Raw genomic sequence first — 21,217 nt, forward strand, 5'->3', positions numbered from 1 at the left:
CTCAAGATATCGAGTGTTTCATAAGCCCTTGCAATGCTATTAACCTTTCACCCACTTTCACTTAGTTGCTGCTTCATCCCCTGATCCAGATAGATATTTATTCCACAAAATCCGAAAATACTTTGTGAGCAAGCACAGAAGCACTAATTGTCTCTCTTTGGGTCTCTCCGCATTCCTTTTCCCCCCTTTACTCTCTCGGCACCTCTCAGAACACAACAGACAAAAGCCTCAACGTAAAGAGCAGACCTCGCCTATCTTGACAACTTCAAAAGCCAACAGCAACACGCCACCGCGCTTGCGCGATGTGGTGCACAAGCCATTCACCTGCCAACGTTTTTGGATCCTGGGCTGCCTCAGACTCTGCATGCAAGGAGTTTTGATTGAGAACACCTTCTGTAGCAAATGTCTGTACAAGGTCCGACTAGATATCTCAAAGAACTTGCAGGCGTTGATCCCAAGAGCAATGAATTCCAACGAATATGCCACATGCTGAGCGTCATGGAGGGAATACCAATCTTCAAACCTGGCTACGGCGGTATAAATGATGCAGATGAGGATACATTTCCGTAATCCATGTCCTAGTTCAATTCTCCTTCATGTTAGCCACGCAGGAAGAAGGATGAGAGGGTTTTGAAACTGGTCCGGCTATCAGATAGCTATTCTCCTAGCAATATCAGCCTGAGTTAGAAACATAGAAACACTCCATGCCTCCTATCTGTTCCCTACATCATCCCTCATATCTCACCCTCATGGTGCTCGGAATAGGTGAGAACGCCCTCTGATCAGCCGTCATGTAGGTCCTCAGTCCATTCCCTCCATTCTGACTCTCACCAATCTCGCCTCGAATCTGCCCATTCCAAGACGGACCAGCTTGGGAACCGTTCAGCTGCCCTCTTGTCCCATCCGCCCTCTCTAGACCCTCCAGTCCAACCACCGCCTTGAACATAGCCACCAAAATCACGCGACTGACGCCAGATCCTAGCAACCCACCCCCGATATTATGCAGCAAGTACGACTCCAAATCCCTATCAAGCCTCACTTTTTCCGGCTCTGGAAACACACCGCCATCTCTTCCCACAGCCGTCAAATCCACAACCACCCTCTCCCCAGCCTTCAAGTTCGCAGTTGCCCCGCCGGTTGCGACAACAACATCACCCTTCAACCTACTCAACACAGCCCCCGAGCCTCCCAACCTCCAACCCTCAAGCAAATACATCACCACCCCCTCCTCATCCCCAGCCTTCACAGCCCTCCCCACATCCCCCAAATACCCCCTCCCCTCCCCCAAATAGAAGTCCAAAATCTCCCCCAAAACCCTCACCAGCTCCATCACTCCAAGCGCAACCCCAACCAACACCCCCTCCCCCCCATAAACAACCTTTTCCAAATCCCCTCCCTCCCGTCTCAAAACCCCCTCCAAAACCCCCTTCCCAAGTTTCCCAATCTCCACCTCATCCTCAGTAGCCCCAACATGCCGGTGAACCAACCCCTCCACCCTCCCCAACAACCCCCCCACCACCCCCTTTTCGTCCTTCAACTCCTTGACTACCAACCCCCCAAGCTTACCCGCCATCCCTTTCGCCGTCTGCCTGACTCTAAACTCACTGGCACGACCATCCACATCAAGGGACACACTACCCGCGATGGCGGCAAGTACAGTGAAGAGCTCGTACTCACTGTAGACGCCATGAGGGTTTTGCAAAGTCTTAAGCGGGAGGTTGAAGATTGTCGCGTAGAGCTGCGTCGCGACGGGGGAGAGGACATCGCGGATTATGTCGACTTCGTTGCGGGTGTCAGCAAGGGAAGAACAGACGATAGGAATGCTGCTCTTTTGGAGGTGATGGGTTATTTTTTCTTGGCAGAACCGATTCAGAGAAGCAGATTGGGATTCTGTGAGGGTTATAGGGGTAGTAGTGGGAGGTGGGGATGGTGTTGTTTGGGGGCTGTTCCAGGGGGGGTTGGAGGAGACGGGAATGCTGTTGGCAAGGATCGTTTTGGCTGCTTGGTAAAATCTGATCACGACCGGGGAGGCGTGGCGTTGGGGTTTATCCCAGGTGTAGTTGGGGGAGGTCCCGAGGTTGTCGTGGATCTGCTTGTTCTTGGCCGGGATGACAAAGGGGTAGTGGGCGTAGATGGAGTTGTGCTGGAAGTGGTTGGGGAAGGCGCGGAAGATGAGCTTGTGCATGACGTGGCCTTGGCTGATTTTGTTGTCGGAGTTGGGTTCGTTGTAGCTGGACCGGTGTTAGTTTTCATGAACATGGCTTTGAGATTGTGGTGGTGCTTACCCCCAGTTTGTAAGATTCTTGGGCGTGTAGTCCAGAGTGTAGAACCGGTCTCCACGAATGAGACTGACAGCATCAGACAAAATTGCTTTACTCGTGGTATAGTTTGTGCAAAGCCCACTTCCAGGAGAGATAGGCGGCTTGGCTTTCTCGATGACCAGCCCGGGATACATCTCGACAGAGTCAGGCGAGTCGTACAAGTCCCGCAGTTTCTTGGCCACCACAGGGTCGGGGTTGATATCTTCAAAAGTGGTGTGCTTGGTGAGACCCATGAAAGCCCGGAACTCATTGAGGGTAGCCACATTCCAGTAACGCGCTTGCTTGATGCCCAAGATCTCTACCGTCTTGAACACGTTAGGTACCCGGTTGGCACCGAAAGAGCCGGCAATGTCCTCAATGGACTCGGTGAGTATCTTCACTAAGCCATCATCCTCGAATGTGCCGTCAGCCTGGCGAACAAGCCCGCCGAGTGTATTCCGTTTCTCAGGTTCACTAGGAATATCGCGATCAAACTTTGCCAGAGCCCTCAGTACCTCTGGCAACGCCGCCTCATCAGGGTCCTTGCCGTCCAGAAGTCGAGTGAACTCATCGATGGTCCACTTCTCATCCCGTTGAGAAACAGTGCTGTGCCACCGATAAAGAAGATTAAACTCAACCGAAACCTGGTTTCCGACACCACGAGGGGATGGCTGACTGAACATGTTTTTGCCAGACTTGGTGCGAGGGTCGAGACTCCACGTCGTGTCGACATGATTGAGAGCAAGAATCGACCTCGTATAGTCGTGAAGAATGATGTTGGCATAAAGACCGCAAGTGATGAGACGGCCTGTCTGAAACAGGTCATTGTCGTACTTCTCCCAGGCGGCGTTTCCTGCTTCCGTGCCTGGCTTGTTGAAACGGCCATTCTCGTTGATCTTGGCAAGCTGTGTCACCACATAGTTGTGGTACCTGTTGAACATGACCAGGAAGACGCCACATCCAGGAGGAAACCCAAGAATTCTCTTGGAACTGAAGCAATCCGGCTTGAGAAGACCGTTTTGGAAGGTCCTCATGGCCTTTTGCTCCACTTCATTCCGACCGTATAAGGGTGACAAGTCGAGATAAGAAGAAGTCTGGTTGATGTTGTAGTCTGAGAAGGACGTCTGAAAACAGTCATGGATGATGAGAGTTGCGAGGTAAAACATTACGCTAGAGATACCTTGGGGATGTGGTTGGAAAGTGTCACCACGTGCCATCAGCATATCGAAGATTGTCGACGGGTCGGGCTGGCTGGGATTTTGAAATGTCAAGGGAGGTACAGTTCTGGCATAAGGTCTGTTGGCAGCCCCAAGTTCGGGGTGATTGATATTGTTCCCAGAGCCATCGGCAGACCGATAGCGGAATTCTTGGCCTAGTGATGTGGCGGGTGGATGGTCGAGGCTATTCCACAGCTGGGTGAGGAGGCCATCCGTGATTTGCTTGCGCTCCTTGGAGATAGTGGGCAGCTTTGACAGAAGCTGGATCAGCCGTTCCAGCAAAAGTTCATTGTCGTCGACAGCTCCTTGGACAGCGGCGTTCAGAAAGGCGAGCAGGGTTTCATAATCCTTGAACCCCAGCGACTTGATGGCACCTATGATATCGGGTGTAGCTTCAGGTTCAAGATTTCCAGGGGCATGAGGATATTCTGCCACTGGATTGAGGGCTTTCTTGACAGCCCGCTGAAGGCCTGAGAGCCTATCTCCGAGTTGTGTGTGCTGATTCGCACTCATATTGATCGATGAGCTTGCGGGCAGTTCCTAGAAAACGAGATAGGAGAAATGTGTAAATCATTGCTGGAATGACTGATCAAGTACGACATCAAATCCCGGCTTTATATAAGAAAGGGATCCAGGACAACCACCATGATCACAAATCAGGCTGCTGTATCACCATACTATCCATGCATCAAACGTAAGATGCTGGCGAGATCTAGACCGATCATGTCTTTGGCTGAAAGGTTCAGCTGTAAGATTCAGCTGTGAGGGTGTGTTTGATATAAATGCGAACAGGGTTTGTGATTGGTGCTTTCGGGTTGAAGTCAGCACTTGCCTGATATTTTCATGCTTTGTCAGCTTTGGCGGCTGCTTAGGAGTTGTGATGCATGTGGAGTGGTGTAAGAAACACAAGAAAGTCATGTTGCCGCATTTAGCTCGCTGCAAGTTGATTATGCTAATGCACGAGTACAGGGGCGGCTGATCAGGGTGATTCGGCAATGTCATTTTCAGAGAACAGTCAAGGTGTATTGGCTGCCGTGCTGGATGACACGCCTGGTAGGTAGGTAGGTAGGCAAGAGCCGGGTAAGTGGTTGCTGCTGGGTAGTCCCCACGGAATCGCCACGACCAATCCTCTTATCTAATTTGTGTCTGCATATGTGAATTCCCATGATCATTCCAGCAGTTGGACACTGCTTCTGTTTACATCTTCAAAAGCCAATGAACAGGTAGCGTTAGCCCTCTGAAGTCGTGCAGTTTCGACCAATCCGACACAAGCTCACTCCATCTCAATCGACGAAATGCCCGCCAATATCGGAGCGAACTCGCATGCCGCCCTTACACATCTCCGAGATGCCTTCTTTGAGCGAATTCTCAGGATAGATGCAATCTGTATCAATCAAGAAGACGACAAGAAAAAGGGGAAATAAGTCCAAAGAATGGCCGAGATTTATAGCATGGCCGATCGTGTGGTAGTATGGCTTGGAGAGTCGGACCATAACAGTAATGAGGCATTGGAAGAAATCCGTCCGGCCGCTGCTCAGGGGTGAAGTTGGTTCTATCTGCTCTGCTATGTCTTGCTCCGAAAGTCTCCAATCTAAACAACCCAAAATGGGCCCATTCCACCTTCCCACAGTCGTTTTTCTCTTAACTTGTATTCACTCGGCAACTTGATCGTTATGTACCGCCTCCATAACGCAACGGATCGCCGCGACAAGCTCTTTGCATTGCTTGGCATGTGCGCTGATGAGTTTCTGGGAGAAGAACGAATGCCAAACTACCAAGCCCCATGGGAGACTTTGCTGGGAAGTGTGGTGAGATATCTATTTGGGACTCAGGCGACGGTGACCATTGTTACAGCAAAAGACATGGTGATCATCAGAAACAAGGGTACAATAATCGGCCAGCTAACATCTGTGGAAGATATGGTTGGTGCCGACAAGAGGAAATTGGTGTTGATTGCTTGGTCGTCGATGAACAGCAGTAAACAGACAACGTCAAGATGGGTGGTACCACCGGCTACCACTGTTGTCGAGCCGGGGGACTGGCTCTGCTCAATCGAAGGGGTCCAAAAACCTGTCATATTAAGGCTTCAGGGATATTATTTCCTTGTCATTATGAGTACCACTCCCGACAACTTTGACGCGCCCAGAGAACTTAGCTTGCAAAACTTGAATTTGCAACACGATTTTCTGATCGTCTGGAACTGGCGTCATACACCTGAGAAAACTCAACAGATACTCAAAAAGAAATTTCCAATTACGGCAAATATAGAGGCACGCAATCGCCGCCGTGCTAAATTCTAAGATGCGGTTCAGATCTTGACAGCGGTCGAGCCAGACGCGACGGTGGAACTTCAAGGATTATTGGGTTTCTGTGCCAGTAAATTTGGCAAAGAATACCCCTAAACGTTATCAACGAGTACATTTCTTGGGAAAAGGTGGCAAGCAAAGAAGATATTTGATGTTGCGGAAGCTGTGTTTCGAGATGTGGCACAGACAAGGGCACTAATGCATGGTTCACGGCATCCAACACGTTGAAAAGCAGGGGAGATTTAATGGCCTGCTATAAAGACGAGTTGGACTTGACCAACGAGGATACAAGCCTCTATTCAGAAAAATATGGAGCAAGGAAAATATATAAGATCGACTTGAGAACAGCTGTTTTTGGTCGAATCTATTTCTATCTTCGAGCCAACGGCCGAATACATCACGATAAGTGAGGAAACACTCGTTGAAAGCATGGGTAAAAAGGCATATGACTTTCGACCTCCAACTCACGACACGGGAAAGACGCCACCGTCTCAATTTGGTTTGCAAGTTCTACAATTTCTGCTTGAGCAAAAGGGATATGAATGCTTCATCACAGAGGGAATAATTATACGGGCAACTCGTTGGAGGAGCCCAGATTTGCTGAAACTTGTGCTCAACCATGAAGCTAGGGAGGTCAATCATGTGCCAAATCGTGCATTGTAGGCAGCTGCGAAGCATGATGACGGCCTGTTGGAAATATTCTTGAGCCGTCGACCACCGTTGCAAATTTCCATCACAGAAGAACTCTTAGAGAGAGCTGCGTTCTGGCTTGTGGTTGGGGTCTTTGATGTTCTAGATAGTCGACCAACAGCCGTTGCTCCAATTACAGCGACTGTTCTGCTGACACTCTATGATTCGACTCATGAATATTGGCTTGTTAAAGACTCCAACGAAGGGTACAAGGCAGATGCATATGGGATGGACAAAGTAAGGAGAGCACGGCATATTCTGAACGTCATTCAGCGTCCACGCCAAGGGGAGGTAGAGAGGGTTGTCAGAGGGCTTTTCAATATGAACCAGGGTCTGCAAGGAAGAGTAGTTCAGCTCCTGACCTAAGTAGCGGACTAAAACATACCTACCTAGGTCTTCACAGCACGCACAACAGCCAAAAAAGGATCCTTCAAGAAATCAGCCCAAAACTCCGGATCATCTTTCACACACTGCGCACTCTCCAGTGACATCTCCACAATCTTGGTCAACCCAGCATTCTCATACAGCTCCTTCGACCCCCCATAGATAATCTCAAGCGAAGCAACCTCAAATTCGACCGGCTCAGGCTTGCAGTGCAAAACAGCCCAATACTTCACCCCTCCTTCAATCTCCTTGACCCAGCCCGTATGAGCCCCATACTTCCCCGTCTTGAACTCATGACTGAAGGGATTCGCATCTCTAATCCCGACAAAGATCCCCCCTGGCTTCAAATAGGCGCCAATATTGGCAAACATGCCCTCCAGAGTTGACCTCTTGTCGGCATGGCTGAAGATCCAGTTCGCCATGACGACATCGTACTTTTCTCGCAGTGGGTGGTTGTACTCAGACAAAGGCTTCGAGACATCAGCTTCAAAGAACCGGATCTTGCCCTCGCGGCCGAGGGACTCTTCAATGTTGGAAGCGATTTTGAGCATCTCGGGGGAGATGTCGACAATGTCGACTGATTCCGCGCCGTAGTTGATGCATTCTCTGGCGTGGATACCACTGCCTCCACCGAGGTCTAGGACATGAAGGCCGGTGAGATCGCCGGGGCCGAGGGCACAGGCGATGAGTTGGGCTTCGATGATGCCGGCTGGGGTTTGAGCGTAACCGTCGTAGGCTGTTGCGACTTGCGCGTAAGAGGTTTTGGCTATGTCTTGCGAGGACATTGTGGAGTGATGGGGAAGCTTGTGGGAAGCCGCTGTCAGAGCAAGTTTGATGATGAAGATGATTGAGTCTCTATGCAAGAACTTGGAATTTCAAGAACAAAAGCCCGGCACGTTCAACAACAGAGTCCCAAGGACTTATCTTGGGGAGCGTTGAACCCCTCTCTAAGACCCCCTCATACCTTACTTTGCCCGAACAGAGACACACATCACCTATGCACTTGTGATTGGGTGATAGAGCTGTCAATTTGAGAGAGAGGCTGCGGTGCCTCCACACTCCTACCCTCCTCTAAATGCAAGATTTCGGACTATTCTTCCATTACACCAACCAAGTGTTGCGGCTTGCGCATGCTCGGATTAATATTGAGCTTATATTACTATCGGATTACACGACAGCTATGTTGTGATGGCTGACTAGACAGCCATGTAGATCTTTGCCCAAGTTATCAGGAAGTTAAGATGCATTCGATTTGATATTTAGCTATAAGTACTGAAATCACGAACTATGAAAGAGCTTTTGACGAGGTAAGGCGTGTGGCCCGTCGGCTAAGTATGTACTATTGGCAACATGATGAGGAAGCAACCATGCCCTGGAAGTGCCAGCTATTTGTCTATTATGTGGTTGCCACATAACTCCCAGAGCCAGACAAATACCATCTGCATCTAGTCCTCCGAATTGCCGCAGAATAGAATACTGATCCACACAACACATGAACTGGCAGCTTGGCATTATGCTTCTAATTCCTCTGCACACACTCGGATATGTGTTTGTTTCATTCGAGCCAGCTCAACAAGTTTCATTTCATGGCATCGCCTGGAAAACAGGTAGCGAACAGCAAGCCCGGTAGAACGGCACCACTGATCCAGATCGTGCATCACCCAAGATCAATGCAAGTAGCAACTGGACCTGAAAATAGAACCCGGTCATCTCCCTTCGCTCTCGCCTCTGGCGACCCTTACTCCTGAAACTTTTTCACATCCTCATCCTGAGCTGCCTCCCCCCCTTTTTTTTTTTTTTTTTGGCTCTCGTTATCCCGAACACGAAGCTAGCTGTCCGCTCAACGCAAAGGACCTTTATTCGGACTTTCTTAAATGACTTGCAACTATGGCTACCTCCCCGTATATTATATAAAATAAGTCACCTAACTACCCACTTAATTAACTAAAGCTAATACTATCCACTAACCCCAATGTTACGTCCCAAGCGTAATACTCCTGTACAGGAACCACTGGGTGGTACCCGAGGTGCTGGGCACCTCAGCCAATCATTGGGCCAGGGATGGAAAGACCCATAAGCCCCCATACGACCAATCAGGAGGTGCTCAGTCTGATCAGTGGCCAAGACCACTGAGCACACTGAGCACATTGATCATGAAAGGTTGCTCAGTCTGCTCAGCCGCCAAGACCACTGAGCACACTGAGCAAGGTACAAAGATACTTCAGAAATATATGTAGATAGCTTGACATAAATAGGAGGGAGTGCCGGGCGCTCCCCGTGTCGAGGAATCTGATTCCTCATGCAAGCAATTCAAGTTCATTTGTCTACAATCTACTTTCAGTAGCTCTTTGTTAGAACAACCTGTTGTTGACAGTGAACCCGTGTCTGAGACGCTTGCCACAACCTTCGATTATCCTGTCATATTCACCTCTGGCGTACTGCCTTGCAGTCTGTATCCATTTCTGGTGCAGGTTGTAACACCCAATCGGGTACTAGATCTCGATTTTGGACTTTAAGCATGAAATTCACTACGCAAGCTATACTTTTAAATGAAAGCACGACATTCCTATATAATTATTTAGATAGCAATATATATCGAAGCTTTTTTTACTTTGAAAAAAAAACCTATTACGCTTATATATATTTTAGTAGTTTATAGGGTAGGCAAGTCCCAATTGATTAATCATTAATGTATACGCGCTCGGAGTACTTTGTGCAATCCAATTAGTTATTTAATCAATTTAACTGATTGCTAGGTGCCGGTAGGGCAGCCTGTGCGGCCGGTGGTGAGGTAGTCCGAGTTGCAAGTCATTCTGAGCAAGTCCCTTTATCTCACCTGTTTTATCGTCCAGCATAAAGCTCTATTTCGTCAAAGATATGGTATCCGTATTAAAAAGCGGCATCCTGAACACAATTTCGGGTGCGAACCACAAATATTGTGTTGGTGGTGTTCTTGGGGCCAAGCGATGCAACCCTCATGTCAAGGAAATGCTCCGCAAGGCGGGCGGAATAAATTGTCCGGCGAGCCGGTGGGTGCCAAGGGTTGCATTTCTTTCAACCTCTTTGCAAGTCACACCGGGTTTTGGTTTAAGCGACCGCCGAACTCTTCTCACCACATCTATGAAAAAATATATGATGTAGTATCGAGTGTCTGCTAGAATGAGATCCTCGATAGGGAAATCGGGGGTTCCTGGTCAGAAGAAGGATTCCATCCTGAGATCTCCCCCGAGATTCGCTGACACGATCAATGGCACCTTGGCCAAGCAGGGGGGCAGACAGTCGAAGAGATTTAGGGCTTATCCCAACCGAGCTATCACATCTTGGGTTAGACTGAGGTTTTGTGAACGAAACACAAGTCGAAGCGATTGCGATGCCTGCACGCCCCTGCCCTCCCACGAACCTCTCAGCTTTGTCGGCAGCAGCATCCGTTGTTGCCTTCGTTTGGCTTGCGAGGTGAGGAGGTGTGTGGCTGTCAGCAAAGTCGTATCCGTACCTGCAGCCAGATGTTTCGGCCCTTTCAGGCTCTATGTAAGACCAAGTTTTGGCGAGAACCTCCTCATCATTTCTGCTGTCGAGAGATGGATGTTATCTGGTGGTTGCTTCTTTCTTCACTATCGTTGAACCACGCTGTTGGGAAGGATTTTCTTCTCCCAAGAGCTGCACGGCACTGCTGTGTCCCTGAAAATCGACAGCAACCCCTGTGCCACCCACTCACGGTGTGTCCGGCAGACGAGATCGATCTTCATGCTGAATGAGGGCTGTAAGATGCCAATCTCTAGCTGGTTAAAGCTCAGGGGGGAACGCAAACAATGATTCCCCTGTGCCAGAGTTGCCACACATCTGTTTTGGTGATCAACCCCCCCCTTGGCTCTCATCACTGCGTTTCTCGAACACGATGAAAGCTAGAAGGATTGCTAGAAACTTGTAAAACGGCGACCTTCTTAAAACGATCAAGCTTTTGCTGCGGACGCACAGCTTGGCATTGACTCTGTATGTATGTATGTACTGTGATGAGAATTGTGAAGTCCAACAAGATTTCGAGGTTGAGAAGAACGCGTTTCTTCAGCTTCTTTGGAGTCGAGGGCCGAGATGGTCGGTGGGTCCCGTCCCGTGTGCACAGACAATAGCGGAGAAGAGTAAGAGAAACGTCGCAGGGCCCGGTTTGGCTTAGTATGTGGCTTTCCACCTGTTTTCTTCTTTCTGACTGGCCGGGCTTGCGGGGGTTGCACATCATTTCCATTTTTCTTCAACGGCCAAATATCACACTGCTCAACAAGAGATCTGTGCGGTGTTCGTGGCGCGCATTAGGGAGACAGGGGCCACGAACCATGGAACACCATCCCTGCTCTTCTGAGCTTCTGCTTCTGGCTCTGCTCACCACCAATCACACGATGGCTGCCATCTCGGATCCAAACTCATGACTGGAGGACGCAGTTGGTAGCACTGCAAGAGGGAAGACCTTTTACGCACTACCGAGCCGTGTCCCAGATCCAGGAACAGCGCATGACTGGGAATGATGTGAGTCGGATACCTTTGGGAGGACGGAGTGTTTTTATGACATTGATAGATACACCAACTAAGACTGTACGCTAGCAGATCACTACCTCGACCTCTCAAAGAGATTGTCAGGTGCCAAAACTGGAAACACAGCCGGACCTCTTTCCAGATCTGATACCTGCCGCCCCGGCTTGACTTGCATTGGGGCGAGAGGGACTCTGCAAAGAAAACCTGGGAAGCCCCCTCCGGATAAACTCGAGGTCCCCGGAAATCGAGCTACTGATGCAGCCACCAGTGACGGAGCTCGCCCGCCGAGCATTGCGGCACTAGAGCGGAATCGAAGGCCTAGGCGATGCTACTCCTAGCGTAGCAGAATACCAGTTGCCATGAAATCAGAGCTCCTAGGGGGACAACCTAGACATGGGGTTATCGACGAGGGTGAATCCCAGGAGATCTGAGCGTGCAGAACGTTCGGGCCATTGTAAGAATCCGGGGAACACTCCAACAAGTCGAGAACCCAAACGGCTGTGACTTATATCGCTCAGGACGCAATACTTGCAGAGAACACAACCCCTTCCCTTCCTTCTGCCGTTCGTCTTGCATCAGGCCGTGTACCAACGGCACACACCACACTCACTAACCCTGACCGACTCTAGAGGTCCGTGGTTTCCCCCGTAAGCGACGCCGGTCCGTCACGGTATATCATGGTAGTCTGCTCCCGCCGATAGCTTCCGCTGTGGACCTTCCCGTCAGGTCGTCTTGATCGTATCAGCGATCACCCTCGACTCGGCATTTCGTTCTTTCACCAGACTATATCACCACACACATACAAGATGTCGGATACCTTTACACCACCACAGGGTCTAGCACCCGAGATGTATGAATCGCGGGCCGGCGTTGTCATCGCCGTCGTGGCAGTTTGCTTGACGACAGCCACAACTGCCGTAGGGTTGCGGTCCTATTCCCGTGCGACACTGATTCGTCAATTCGGGATGGACGATTGGGCTGCTATTATAGCCCTTCTTTTGGCGATGGGCAGTGGGATCATGGTCGCTTCAAGTACGTGGGCAGATGTCCGGTTCAAGCCAACATACCTGATTGACCATCATCTTCTTAGATACAATTTATGGACATGGCAAACACATCGCGGTCGTGGACGGGTCTCAGCTGTGGAAATATTTCAGGGTACGTCTGCTCCAAGCATATTACCTACTTTGGGTAGCAACATGTTCTAACAACCTTGATAGACATTCTACACCTCCATCGTCCTCTATAACGGATCATTGACAGCTATCAAAATCACCTTCCTCCTCCAATACTGGCGCATTCTCGGGACACCACAGATGAGAAAGGTGGTGATGTTTGCTGGAATCATTGTTGCCTTGTGGTCCATCTCCCAACTACTCGTCGTCATCTTCACCTGCACGCCCATCGAGAGGTTTTGGCTGCCAGAAACGCCGGGAACTTGCATTCCCAACCTGCCTTTCTGGTATATCAACGCGGCCGGCAACATTGTTACCGATGTTATCGTTTTTGTCGTTCCTTTGCCAGCTCTTAGCAAGCTGAACCTGAAGAAGAACCAAAAGGTCGCATTGATCGGTATCTTTTGCTTGGGTTTCTTTGTGAGTCCCTCTCTCGTCTCACCGCTCTTCTCACATTTTGCTGACCTTTTGGCCACAGACCTGCGCCATCTCCGTTATCCGCATCCAGTACCTCCGCCTCAGCGAGGATGTCACATGGGACAACGTCGCCTCCTCATGCTGGTCCGTTGGTGAGCTTTGCTCCGGCATCACCTGTGCCTGCCTCCCTACTCTCCGCCCTCTCGTCGCCAAGATCTTTCCCTCTATGAACTCGAGCAACGACAGCTACGGCAGCTATCAAAAGTCCTCCGGCCGTGATGGGACGGCTCCAAGTAAGAGCAAGAGATCCCGCAACGAGACAGGGAGCACGAGGAGCATCATCTACCCCGAGGATGTGGAGCTCCAGAGTGATGACAGGTCAGACAAGGAGGTCAGGGTGGACAGGGTGGAGGACCACGTGCAGTATGGGGATGCGGTGAGCAAGCTCAAGCTGGGTCTCAAGCCTTCGGTCACTACGGAGATCAAGGTCGGGACACCTGGGCCGACTTCTTCGAGACCGGTACCGAGTTCGCAGTGGGGTAGGGGGATTGAGGTGAAGCATGATTTGGTTGTTACCAAGGAGGGGTTTTAAGTTTCTTTTGTTTTGTTGTTGTTCTTGTACAAAAAAGGTTTTGCTCTGGTAATAGATGGATGGGATATGTTAGGAACGAAGATTATACCCGGTGGGCTGTGTCAAAGTACACGATGGACCAGTTACGAAATGTAAAAAAGTAAAATGAAAAAAAAAAAAAACATTTCAGAATACCATCACACTGATAGTGGTAGTTAACCGGTGTAGTTGGTGTTGTAAGCGAACCGTGCCGCTCCCGTTCCCAACAACATCAGCCACATCGGCTTGGAGTGACGCTATTGGGGCGAGTATAGATAGAGTGGCATCCTTCCCGTGGGCCTGTGCCGCAGTTTATTGTGACCCGGTACACGGTCTTGGTGTCGTACTGTGTGGTAGGTCGCTTAGGTAGGTATTTAGGATGGTGTATAGAAACACGAAAAGGTCAAAGCGGCACCCTCATTTATTTCACATGTCATCTAACCCTCCAGAGGTTCCTTCAAAGCCAAAGTACCTAGACCATCGGGAAAGGACCGACTCAAGCTATGAAGTCACTGCCCCTCTAGTCGTACACAACAGAGCCAAAATCTACGCCACCGATCCTCTACAACATCCACTAGAGCCACACACTGCACAGCCCATTTTTTTCTAGTCATATCATCATTTTCCATTCATCTATAATCGGGCATCTCCCAAAATCCAAACCAGGGTATCGCTCATTCAAAACCATTATTCTCCCCCGATCTAGTACTTGTACCTATCCTCTCCCTCCCTCTTCTGAAACTTATTCAACAACCAATACTGCGCATTCGCCACGATCGACATGAAAAGCGAAGCTGAGCAAAGCGCAACAATAATCGTCCACCCAGTCCTATAAACAGGCGCATCATGCGCCTGGAAGATTTGCGAGCCAGCAATACCAGCAATGTTCGCGCCCATGACAAAGATAGCCATAGTGATGGAGCGCTCGCCGGCAGATCTGGCGTTGAGGGAGAGCCAGGCTCCGTTGACGGCGTCTGAATCATATCTGTCAGTGATATCAACTGGAAATGAGATGAGGGGGTAACATACGCCAATTGGCCATAAAAGCAGTAGCCATAGTCAAGAAACCGAACCGGAGGTCTCTATTAGGGGAGGTGATCAGGAGGCGGTTTCCAAGCTGGAAAACCCAGAGACCCAAGACACCAAGGAACACCATCAGCCCTCTCTTGCTGTACTTATCCGCGAGCCAGCCCCAGAGGAGGTTGAGGACCAAGAGAATCCATGCGCCGATTGTCATCATGGCGTTGGACTGCAGTCTGCCGTAGCCGAAGCCGATGACGAGGGTGGGGGCATAGGCACCCAGGGCATGAGCGGAAGCCATTCCGAGGATGGTGGTGAGGAAGTGAGGGAGGATGCGCCAGTTGGTGAGCTGTTGTTTTTGGTTAGTCTTAGCTGCTGGCCCAGGTGAGATTGGCCGGACTTACAGTATCCTTCACTTCACCCCAGCTAACATTTTGTCTAGGCTGGAGCTTGGACGGGTCGTCCTTGAAGACGCGTGCTTGCAGAATCGCAGACTCTCTCTCGGTGAAGTAGCGGAAGCTCTTGCCTGCGATCAAGGATCTTGGGTTGGCTGGGGACTGGGGGAAGAAGGCGATGAAGATAAGGCCGACGACAATGGTAAAGAGGCCTTCGAGAAGGAACAGCCATTGCCACCCAGAGAGACCGGCAATACCTCTCATGTGCAAACTGTAGATAAGGTCAGAAAAGTTTCAAATAAAACGGTCAACATGCAGAACATACATTCCATAAGCAATGAGACCTGAGCAAGCGCCGGCAAAGAGGTTGCCGAGGAAGTAATAGGAGAACCGCCTCGAAATCTCACTACGCTTGTACCACCGAGTCATGGTGTAAAGACCGGCAGGAATAAAACCAGCTTCACAGAGACTGTAATATCAAGATTAGTCTCTCTTTCAATGTGGCATATCCCGAGGTAGCAGGGACATACCCAAGAAGCAATCTGGTCGTCAGATATGGCCCCAAGCCCTTTCCCTTGATAAAGGCTTGAAAGGTAGCGACGGCACCCCAGGCAAGAATCTGGCAGCCAATCCATAGGGTTGGGCCAACACGATACAGGATGATGTTGCTGGGAATCTATGACTTGTTAGTCTGAAGCTCAGACATATGGTTGATGGTGACCTACTTCGAGAAGCACGATGCCTGTAGACAGCAGCTGCTGGCCGATGTTGAACTGAAACTGTGTGATTCCCACTTCTTGCATGAAAAAATCCGTCATGGCATTGCCGCTTGATTAAACGTATGTTAGTCATGGTGATAGAAATAAGGGCATAATGGCTCAACTTACATGTTTCCGCGATCTATTTGGAGGGCAAAGAAGCCAAGGATCAAGAGAGGCATGATGAGAAAGTCAACCCTGAAAGAGTCAAGTCAACAATGGTTCATGATGTCAGAGCAAAGACATGGAAAGCGTACCTTCGAAGCAGTGCCTTCTCCTCTTCCTCTGTCCAGGTGATTTCTTGTCCATCGTCGTCGGTGAAGCTCTGGCTCACACTGCTCGCTGTCACCTTCTCAAGTTGCTTTTCGTCGGCCATTTTGGCGTCGACTGGGTATCACAAACAAAATCAAACAAAAAAGTGAAACAGATAGCGCAAAGGAAAACGCTGAGCACTTGAAAAGGCGCCGAGGAAAGTGATGATCGACTTCTTGCATGCAACGCAACGTCTTGCTACCTATCTATACTCCAAATGTGAGTCCATGGCCCAACCGATTCGACATGGGGTTCAAGTTCGATGGAGCATTCTTTTTCACTAAAACTTAGGTAACGTCCTCGGCTTTCCTCATGCGCCTAACTTGTTAGCATCTTGAATTTCAGCGAGCTGGAAACACGAAAACGAGCCATTGCAACGAATATCGACCCTGTAATTGAATTCACATGTGGTAAGAAAGCGGTGGTGCAGGCGTGGTGCAGCAAATGTGCAGGGGTTTGCGCCAGTTTGGCGTGCTTGATGCCATAGACATGGAGAGGCACGTCATCTGTCACCATCGTGGGTTTCCACCTTCGGTCTCTTGAAATACCACCAAAACCCCCTCGCCCGGTATACACTCCCGTAACGGCACCGGCCTAGTGCTGCATCATGCATACGAACGGTGTGGGATTGGTTCGGCGTCTGATAATGCCATTTGATGCCTGCATCGTCTCATGGCTCTCTGTCGTCGGCGTTGGGTGACTGAAGGCCTGGACCAGCAGATTGGGACGGCATTTGAATGGCACTCCAAGCCATCATGGAAACCTCGGATTTAAGCGGGCATAATATCGTGATAGCAAAGGATGTCCAAATGTTGCATCATGGGAGAGTGCCGAAAAGCTGGGTGTTTGAGACGATATTTGAAGGGCGAGATGCGTCGTTGGGCATGTTGGACTGAATGAAGACTGGAGAGCTGAACTGACCTGAGCTGAAGACGACCCCGATCCATGACTCTATAACGCACCTTCCTGACCAAAGATATCCACAGTCCACATCAAACTGGGAAGTTTCGGCCGCAAACATGGCCCAGCTTGCTGCACGCGCCAATGTTGCCCCGGACTCGGGATTTCCAGTCACCCTCCACCCACACTTTAACCCCAAGATCAAAGATCATATCCCTCCAGAGCCACCACACAAAGAGCGAACCCCAGCGCCCGACAGAGGTCTCTTTGCCAATCCCGACAAGAAATCGTTGCTCTCAATCCCCGGTATCAAAGTGGTTCCCTTGACCGAATCGATTGGAACCGTCCTGGAGAATGTCCAGCTCTCCGCCTTGACACCACAACAGCTCGATGAGCTTGCTCTGCTGGTCAACGAACGCGGTGTGGTCTTCTTCCGCTCTCAAGATCTGACCACTGAAGGTCAGGTCAAACTCTTTGAACACTATGGAGAGCTCGACCGTCACCCGTCTCAGAAAGACACGCGCCATCATGTCATCAGAGGCAGCACCATAGATCACAGGGAGATATTGGCCTACACCCCTTGGCCAAGCGGCGATTTCCATGCCGACACCTCTTTCGAGATCAACCCGCCATCTTACTCGATGCTCAGAATGGAAGAGCACCCGCCTGTTGGTGGTGACACGGCGTGGGTATCGTCTTATGGTCTGTACGATACTCTGTCGGATGCCATGAAGTATGCTCATTGTTGTCACTGCTCCCATATGTCTTTTGTGTCCTGACAAAGCGTAAGCAGAAACTTTTTGTCCGGTCTTCACGCCGTTCACACCTCTCGTCTTCAGTACGACACCATCCTCGACCTTTGGCAAGTGCCTCCCAACCGTGCCCCAATCGACACCCACCACCCCGCTGTTCGGACTCATCCAGTCACTGGCCTCCGGGCACTGAACGTCAACCCCGGCTTTGTCACGGGCTTCGCCGAGTTGAAGAAATATGAAGGCGATAAGATTTTGGACTTCTTGAACTATCACATTCATTCTGCGGATGACCATTATGTACGATTCAAGTGGGAGGTGGGGAGTGTTGCGTTGTGGGACAACCGAGCCGTGGTTCATCGCGTAATTCCCGGATCGTACGAGACCCCTAGGAGAGGCATTAGAACGACTGTTTTTGGAGAAAAGCGTATGTACTACTGGTGCATTGCGTCGGAGTGTTGATCGAATTGATAGCTGACGTGAACTTGAACAGCATACTTCGATCCGAAGAGCGAGGGAAGGTTGGAGAGACAAAAGAGGCTAAAAGCTGAGAAAGAGAACGAAGATAAAGCTAAAGGTGTCAATGGAACCAACGGCAATGGGGTCAGCCACTGAGTGGCATTTGTCGATGTGGAAGATACGGGGAAAATACGGGGAATATCCCAGGCATGTGGGTTGGATCATGTTGGCTCCAGACACGGTATATCTCAGGTTTCACAAGCATGCTTTCGATGATGACCACATCCATTTGTTGTAGGAGAGGAATGCGAAATCAAGGTGGCGAATCAGCCAAGGCCCGAATCATTGTCCCCGTGTTTCTGTTGGTATAATGGATTTTTTGAATTATTTCAGTGTTGCAACTAAATAATTGCCATGTTGTCCCTGAACTGCACAATCAGCATCCGGCCACATGAGACAAAACACGAGCCGGAGAAGTTCCAGATAGAGCGTTGGGACCCAGCAAACATTCTAATGGCTCTCACGATGCAGACTACAGGCGTTACCAAGGAAAACCCTCTCCAAAAAATGGCACCGCAAAAGTAATTAGTTGATAATAATTAAACATTTTACTGGCTTGCAATGCCGATTATTTTGGGGGGAGGGTGCCAAAAAAAGGGAACCTTCCTGTGCCGGAGACAGGTCTTCACTAGGTACCTAGGTACTAGTTGTTTTTGGAGCCCACATCAGTGAGACCAACGTCATTATAGTTTTGGTTAATGTGACGATATCTACGTTCGACTGTCTTTGATTGATGTCTCTTTCATTAGATTTTGATGTTTGTATTTGAGCACCATAGTCAACCGCGAATAATCACCCAACTGAACTGTTGAAAGAGTGTCTTGACGTCAAGAGGAGGCTTTTCATCAACATGATCAGATCATGAGATACCTACGATACAGAGTTGACGATCCAAAGAATACACTTGGTTTTCGAAACCTGACCCTTGGTAAGTCGTCATGTGTACCTTTCATACTAAACCGACGGCAGCTTCTAGTACATGTAATGCCCGATTCCCACTTCAAAGTCTTACCCTTCTTGACTGCCAAAGCTACCGGCAAAAAGTCAGAATTGCCACACACATTCTCACGAAACTTCAACGACAAGTCAGCCTTGCCAGATATACTCAACATCCCACAACACTACCTCAGACTACTTACCGACAACGAACCACCTCCACAAACATGTGCGCAAAGCATTACAAGTACTGCAATGACCCATCGGGCTGCGCAACCGAGATGTCCGTCACTATCAACAAATGGCCCGCAGCCATAAAGCACGGCAAAGATTGTGACCCGTGTTTAGGTCAAAAGGTGACGCAGGAGGGGGTTAACTGTGGCAAACACACTTTGCCGAGTGTCATATTGAAGAAGACTTAATCATGAGTGGGTGCTCATGGTGAATACTGTGGTCGCAGTGGTGGGACTTGGGCTATGGAAACGGTTCCTGCATAGCAGCTGAGGATCGTTTGCTTGCATTGTTTTGCCCGTGCCATGGGCATTTGTTGATGGAATTACGTATCGTTGATCTATTGGTCATGATGTTGGTGGCCAGGTACCTACCTAGACTTGATATCAGTTGCTAGCTGGAGAAACTCGATACAGCAATAAAACCCCTGGGAGTCACCATACAGCGTCCGTCTACCTCCTCACCTTCACCGTGCTATGCTATGTTGGAAACACCAGGATTGAATGAATAGTTTCATGGTAACGACCCTCTTTCGCTTCTATTGTCAAAGAACTGTGCTGTATTTACAGTTACTGCTCTGCCAGCTATTCTCTGTCCTGCCTTGACGTTGTCGGTAATTCCTGTGGACCAATATCATAGGTAGCGGGAAGTTCCACGTGAGTATTGCCCACACCCGGCATCTCAACAGCAGCCTTGTATGCAGTTGGCATCTCCTTTGAAAACACTCCATACTGGGGCGGCAGTGGACCACCGGCTCCATGATAAGTGCTTGTTTGTTGCGTATAACCGCTCTGTTGCGGATAGCCCGCTCCAAATCCAGGTGATTCTGACGCCGGGCCTCCCAATGGCGAAGATTCCGGCAACGAGGAGGCAGCCAGCGCCCTTCGACTCCTCCACCATAAGAAAAATCCAACACCAGCAAGAATGGCGAGTATCGGTATGACCACCGCGATTGCGGCAATAGCTCCGGTACTGAGGCTTGAACCTGCTGGTTCAGCTATTGGCGCGGTGTCCGGGCTTGAAGATGTCTCCAAGGATCCCAATTGACTTGTGGGCGAGGAAGTCGTTATTGGAGGGTCTGTGTTTGAGGTTGATTGCGTATTTAAGGGCGATATGTCGGTCGTCTGGTGTACCATGCGAACGCCAAACGCATTGATGCCTTGCGGAGATATGAATGTCTGGGTTTCGGTGGCAGTCACGCCGTTCCTAGATGTGGTGACCGTGACAACGTTGCCTGTCCATTTCGCTTTGAACGTGCAAAAATGGTCCACCCAAGGTCCGGAGAGTACAGCATTAGAAGGAACACAAGAAAGAGAGATGTCGCTTCGGTATATTGGGCAGCAGGTCACCGTGGTGATCGTACTGACGCCCTTGGAATCCGAACAAGCACTCCAGTACCCGCTAGGACAAGCGATGCCGGGGGAGAAAAAGGAGGTTGACTCGGTGTCGAATCCTGGAGGAAGGCAGGTAGGGTCGTTATCCATAACCCAAATATTTCCGGGCATGTATATGCCATTGCAAGCAGGAGGTCTCGAGTACGTCGTTGTAAGCGGTTGAAAGGGGAAGGAGGTCATGGCAAGGGTTGCCATCATGACAGATACAATGAGAGATGGATCCAGGTACGTAAAGGCGAGAGATGGCAGGTGCTGTCAAGAGGATATCACTGAGACCATCGTGAAAAATAGAAGAAGGAAAACAGAGAAATGGAGAAGATGACCGCGGCATGGTGGAGGCAGTTTGAGCTACCTGATGCTTTATCCCCCCCGGTGAT

At 49.9% G+C, this 21,217-nt stretch overlaps 6 protein-coding genes across 6 annotated transcripts; 2 read left to right on the top strand and 4 right to left on the bottom strand.

Moving 5' to 3' along the window:
• Positions 1-727: 727 nt before the first annotated feature.
• Positions 728-4,230, bottom strand: QC762_104690 (uncharacterized protein; the record flags this gene model as incomplete). Its single annotated transcript, XM_062884864.1, has 2 exons — positions 2,286-4,230; positions 728-2,231 (listed from the first exon to the last, which is right to left on the bottom strand). The coding sequence occupies exons 1-2, from the start codon at positions 4,028-4,030 to the stop codon at positions 728-730; spliced, it is 3,249 nt and encodes a 1,082-aa protein (XP_062747768.1). The 5' UTR covers positions 4,031-4,230.
• A 2,508-nt stretch (positions 4,231-6,738) lies between these two features.
• Positions 6,739-7,920, bottom strand: QC762_104710 (uncharacterized protein). Its single transcript, XM_062884865.1, has 2 exons — positions 6,903-7,920; positions 6,739-6,846 (listed from the first exon to the last, which is right to left on the bottom strand). The coding sequence occupies exon 1, from the start codon at positions 7,680-7,682 to the stop codon at positions 6,903-6,905; it is 780 nt and encodes a 259-aa protein (XP_062747769.1). The 5' UTR covers positions 7,683-7,920; the 3' UTR covers positions 6,739-6,846.
• Positions 7,921-11,171: 3,251 nt separating this feature from the next.
• Positions 11,172-13,784, top strand: QC762_104720 (uncharacterized protein). The gene is made up of 5 exons (XM_062884866.1): positions 11,172-11,415; positions 11,491-12,453; positions 12,512-12,579; positions 12,642-13,016; positions 13,075-13,784. Exons 2-5 carry the CDS (start codon positions 12,228-12,230, stop codon positions 13,603-13,605), a joined length of 1,200 nt encoding a protein of 399 aa, XP_062747770.1. The 5' UTR covers positions 11,172-11,415; positions 11,491-12,227; the 3' UTR covers positions 13,606-13,784.
• A 478-nt stretch (positions 13,785-14,262) lies between these two features.
• Positions 14,263-18,446, bottom strand: QC762_104730 (uncharacterized protein). The gene is made up of 9 exons (XM_062884867.1): positions 17,071-18,446; positions 16,054-17,019; positions 15,926-15,994; positions 15,764-15,866; positions 15,569-15,714; positions 15,364-15,507; positions 15,048-15,309; positions 14,653-14,992; positions 14,263-14,597 (listed from the first exon to the last, which is right to left on the bottom strand). The coding sequence occupies exons 2-9, from the start codon at positions 16,170-16,172 to the stop codon at positions 14,326-14,328; spliced, it is 1,455 nt and encodes a 484-aa protein (XP_062747771.1). The 5' UTR covers positions 16,173-17,019; positions 17,071-18,446; the 3' UTR covers positions 14,263-14,325.
• Positions 16,831-18,560, top strand: QC762_104740 (uncharacterized protein). Its single transcript, XM_062884868.1, has 3 exons — positions 16,831-17,741; positions 17,802-18,187; positions 18,254-18,560. The coding sequence occupies exons 1-3, from the start codon at positions 17,128-17,130 to the stop codon at positions 18,373-18,375; spliced, it is 1,122 nt and encodes a 373-aa protein (XP_062747772.1). The 5' UTR covers positions 16,831-17,127; the 3' UTR covers positions 18,376-18,560.
• A 1,470-nt stretch (positions 18,561-20,030) lies between these two features.
• On the bottom strand, positions 20,031-21,038 carry QC762_104750 (uncharacterized protein; the record flags this gene model as incomplete). The annotated part of the gene is made up of 1 exon (XM_062884869.1): positions 20,031-21,038. One exon carries the CDS (start codon positions 21,036-21,038, stop codon positions 20,031-20,033), a length of 1,008 nt encoding a protein of 335 aa, XP_062747773.1.
• Between the last annotated feature and the right edge of the window lie 179 nt (positions 21,039-21,217).

The sequence above is a fragment of the Podospora pseudocomata genome, assembly GCF_035222375.1.
Source record: "Podospora pseudocomata strain CBS 415.72m chromosome 1 map unlocalized CBS415.72m_1, whole genome shotgun sequence".
NCBI classification, from domain to species: domain Eukaryota; kingdom Fungi; phylum Ascomycota; class Sordariomycetes; order Sordariales; family Podosporaceae; genus Podospora; species Podospora pseudocomata.

Bases quoted from the DNA above. Each gene is read 5' to 3' on its own strand.
- QC762_104730 (XM_062884867.1), bottom strand. From the start codon at position 16,172: ATGGCCGACGAAAAGCAACTTGAGAAGGTGACAGCGAGCAGTGTGAGC. The intron at 15,867-15,925 runs GTAAGTTGAGCC...CGTTTAATCAAG, and splicing joins CAAATAGATCGCGGAAACAT to CGGCAATGCCATGACGGATT. The intron at 15,310-15,363 runs GTATGTTCTGCA...CCTTATCTACAG, and splicing joins GGTCTCATTGCTTATGGAAT to TTTGCACATGAGAGGTATTG.
- QC762_104740 (XM_062884868.1), top strand. From the start codon at position 17,128: ATGGCCCAGCTTGCTGCACGCGCCAATGTTGCCCCGGACTCGGGATTT. The intron at 17,742-17,801 runs GTATGCTCATTG...AAGCGTAAGCAG, and splicing joins ACTCTGTCGGATGCCATGAA to AAACTTTTTGTCCGGTCTTC. The intron at 18,188-18,253 runs GTATGTACTACT...GAACTTGAACAG, and splicing joins GACTGTTTTTGGAGAAAAGC to CATACTTCGATCCGAAGAGC.
- QC762_104710 (XM_062884865.1), bottom strand. From the start codon at position 7,682: ATGTCCTCGCAAGACATAGCCAAAACCTCTTACGCGCAAGTCGCAACA.
- QC762_104720 (XM_062884866.1), top strand. From the start codon at position 12,228: ATGTCGGATACCTTTACACCACCACAGGGTCTAGCACCCGAGATGTAT. The intron at 12,454-12,511 runs GTACGTGGGCAG...TCATCTTCTTAG, and splicing joins TGGGATCATGGTCGCTTCAA to ATACAATTTATGGACATGGC. The intron at 12,580-12,641 runs GTACGTCTGCTC...CAACCTTGATAG, and splicing joins AGCTGTGGAAATATTTCAGG to ACATTCTACACCTCCATCGT.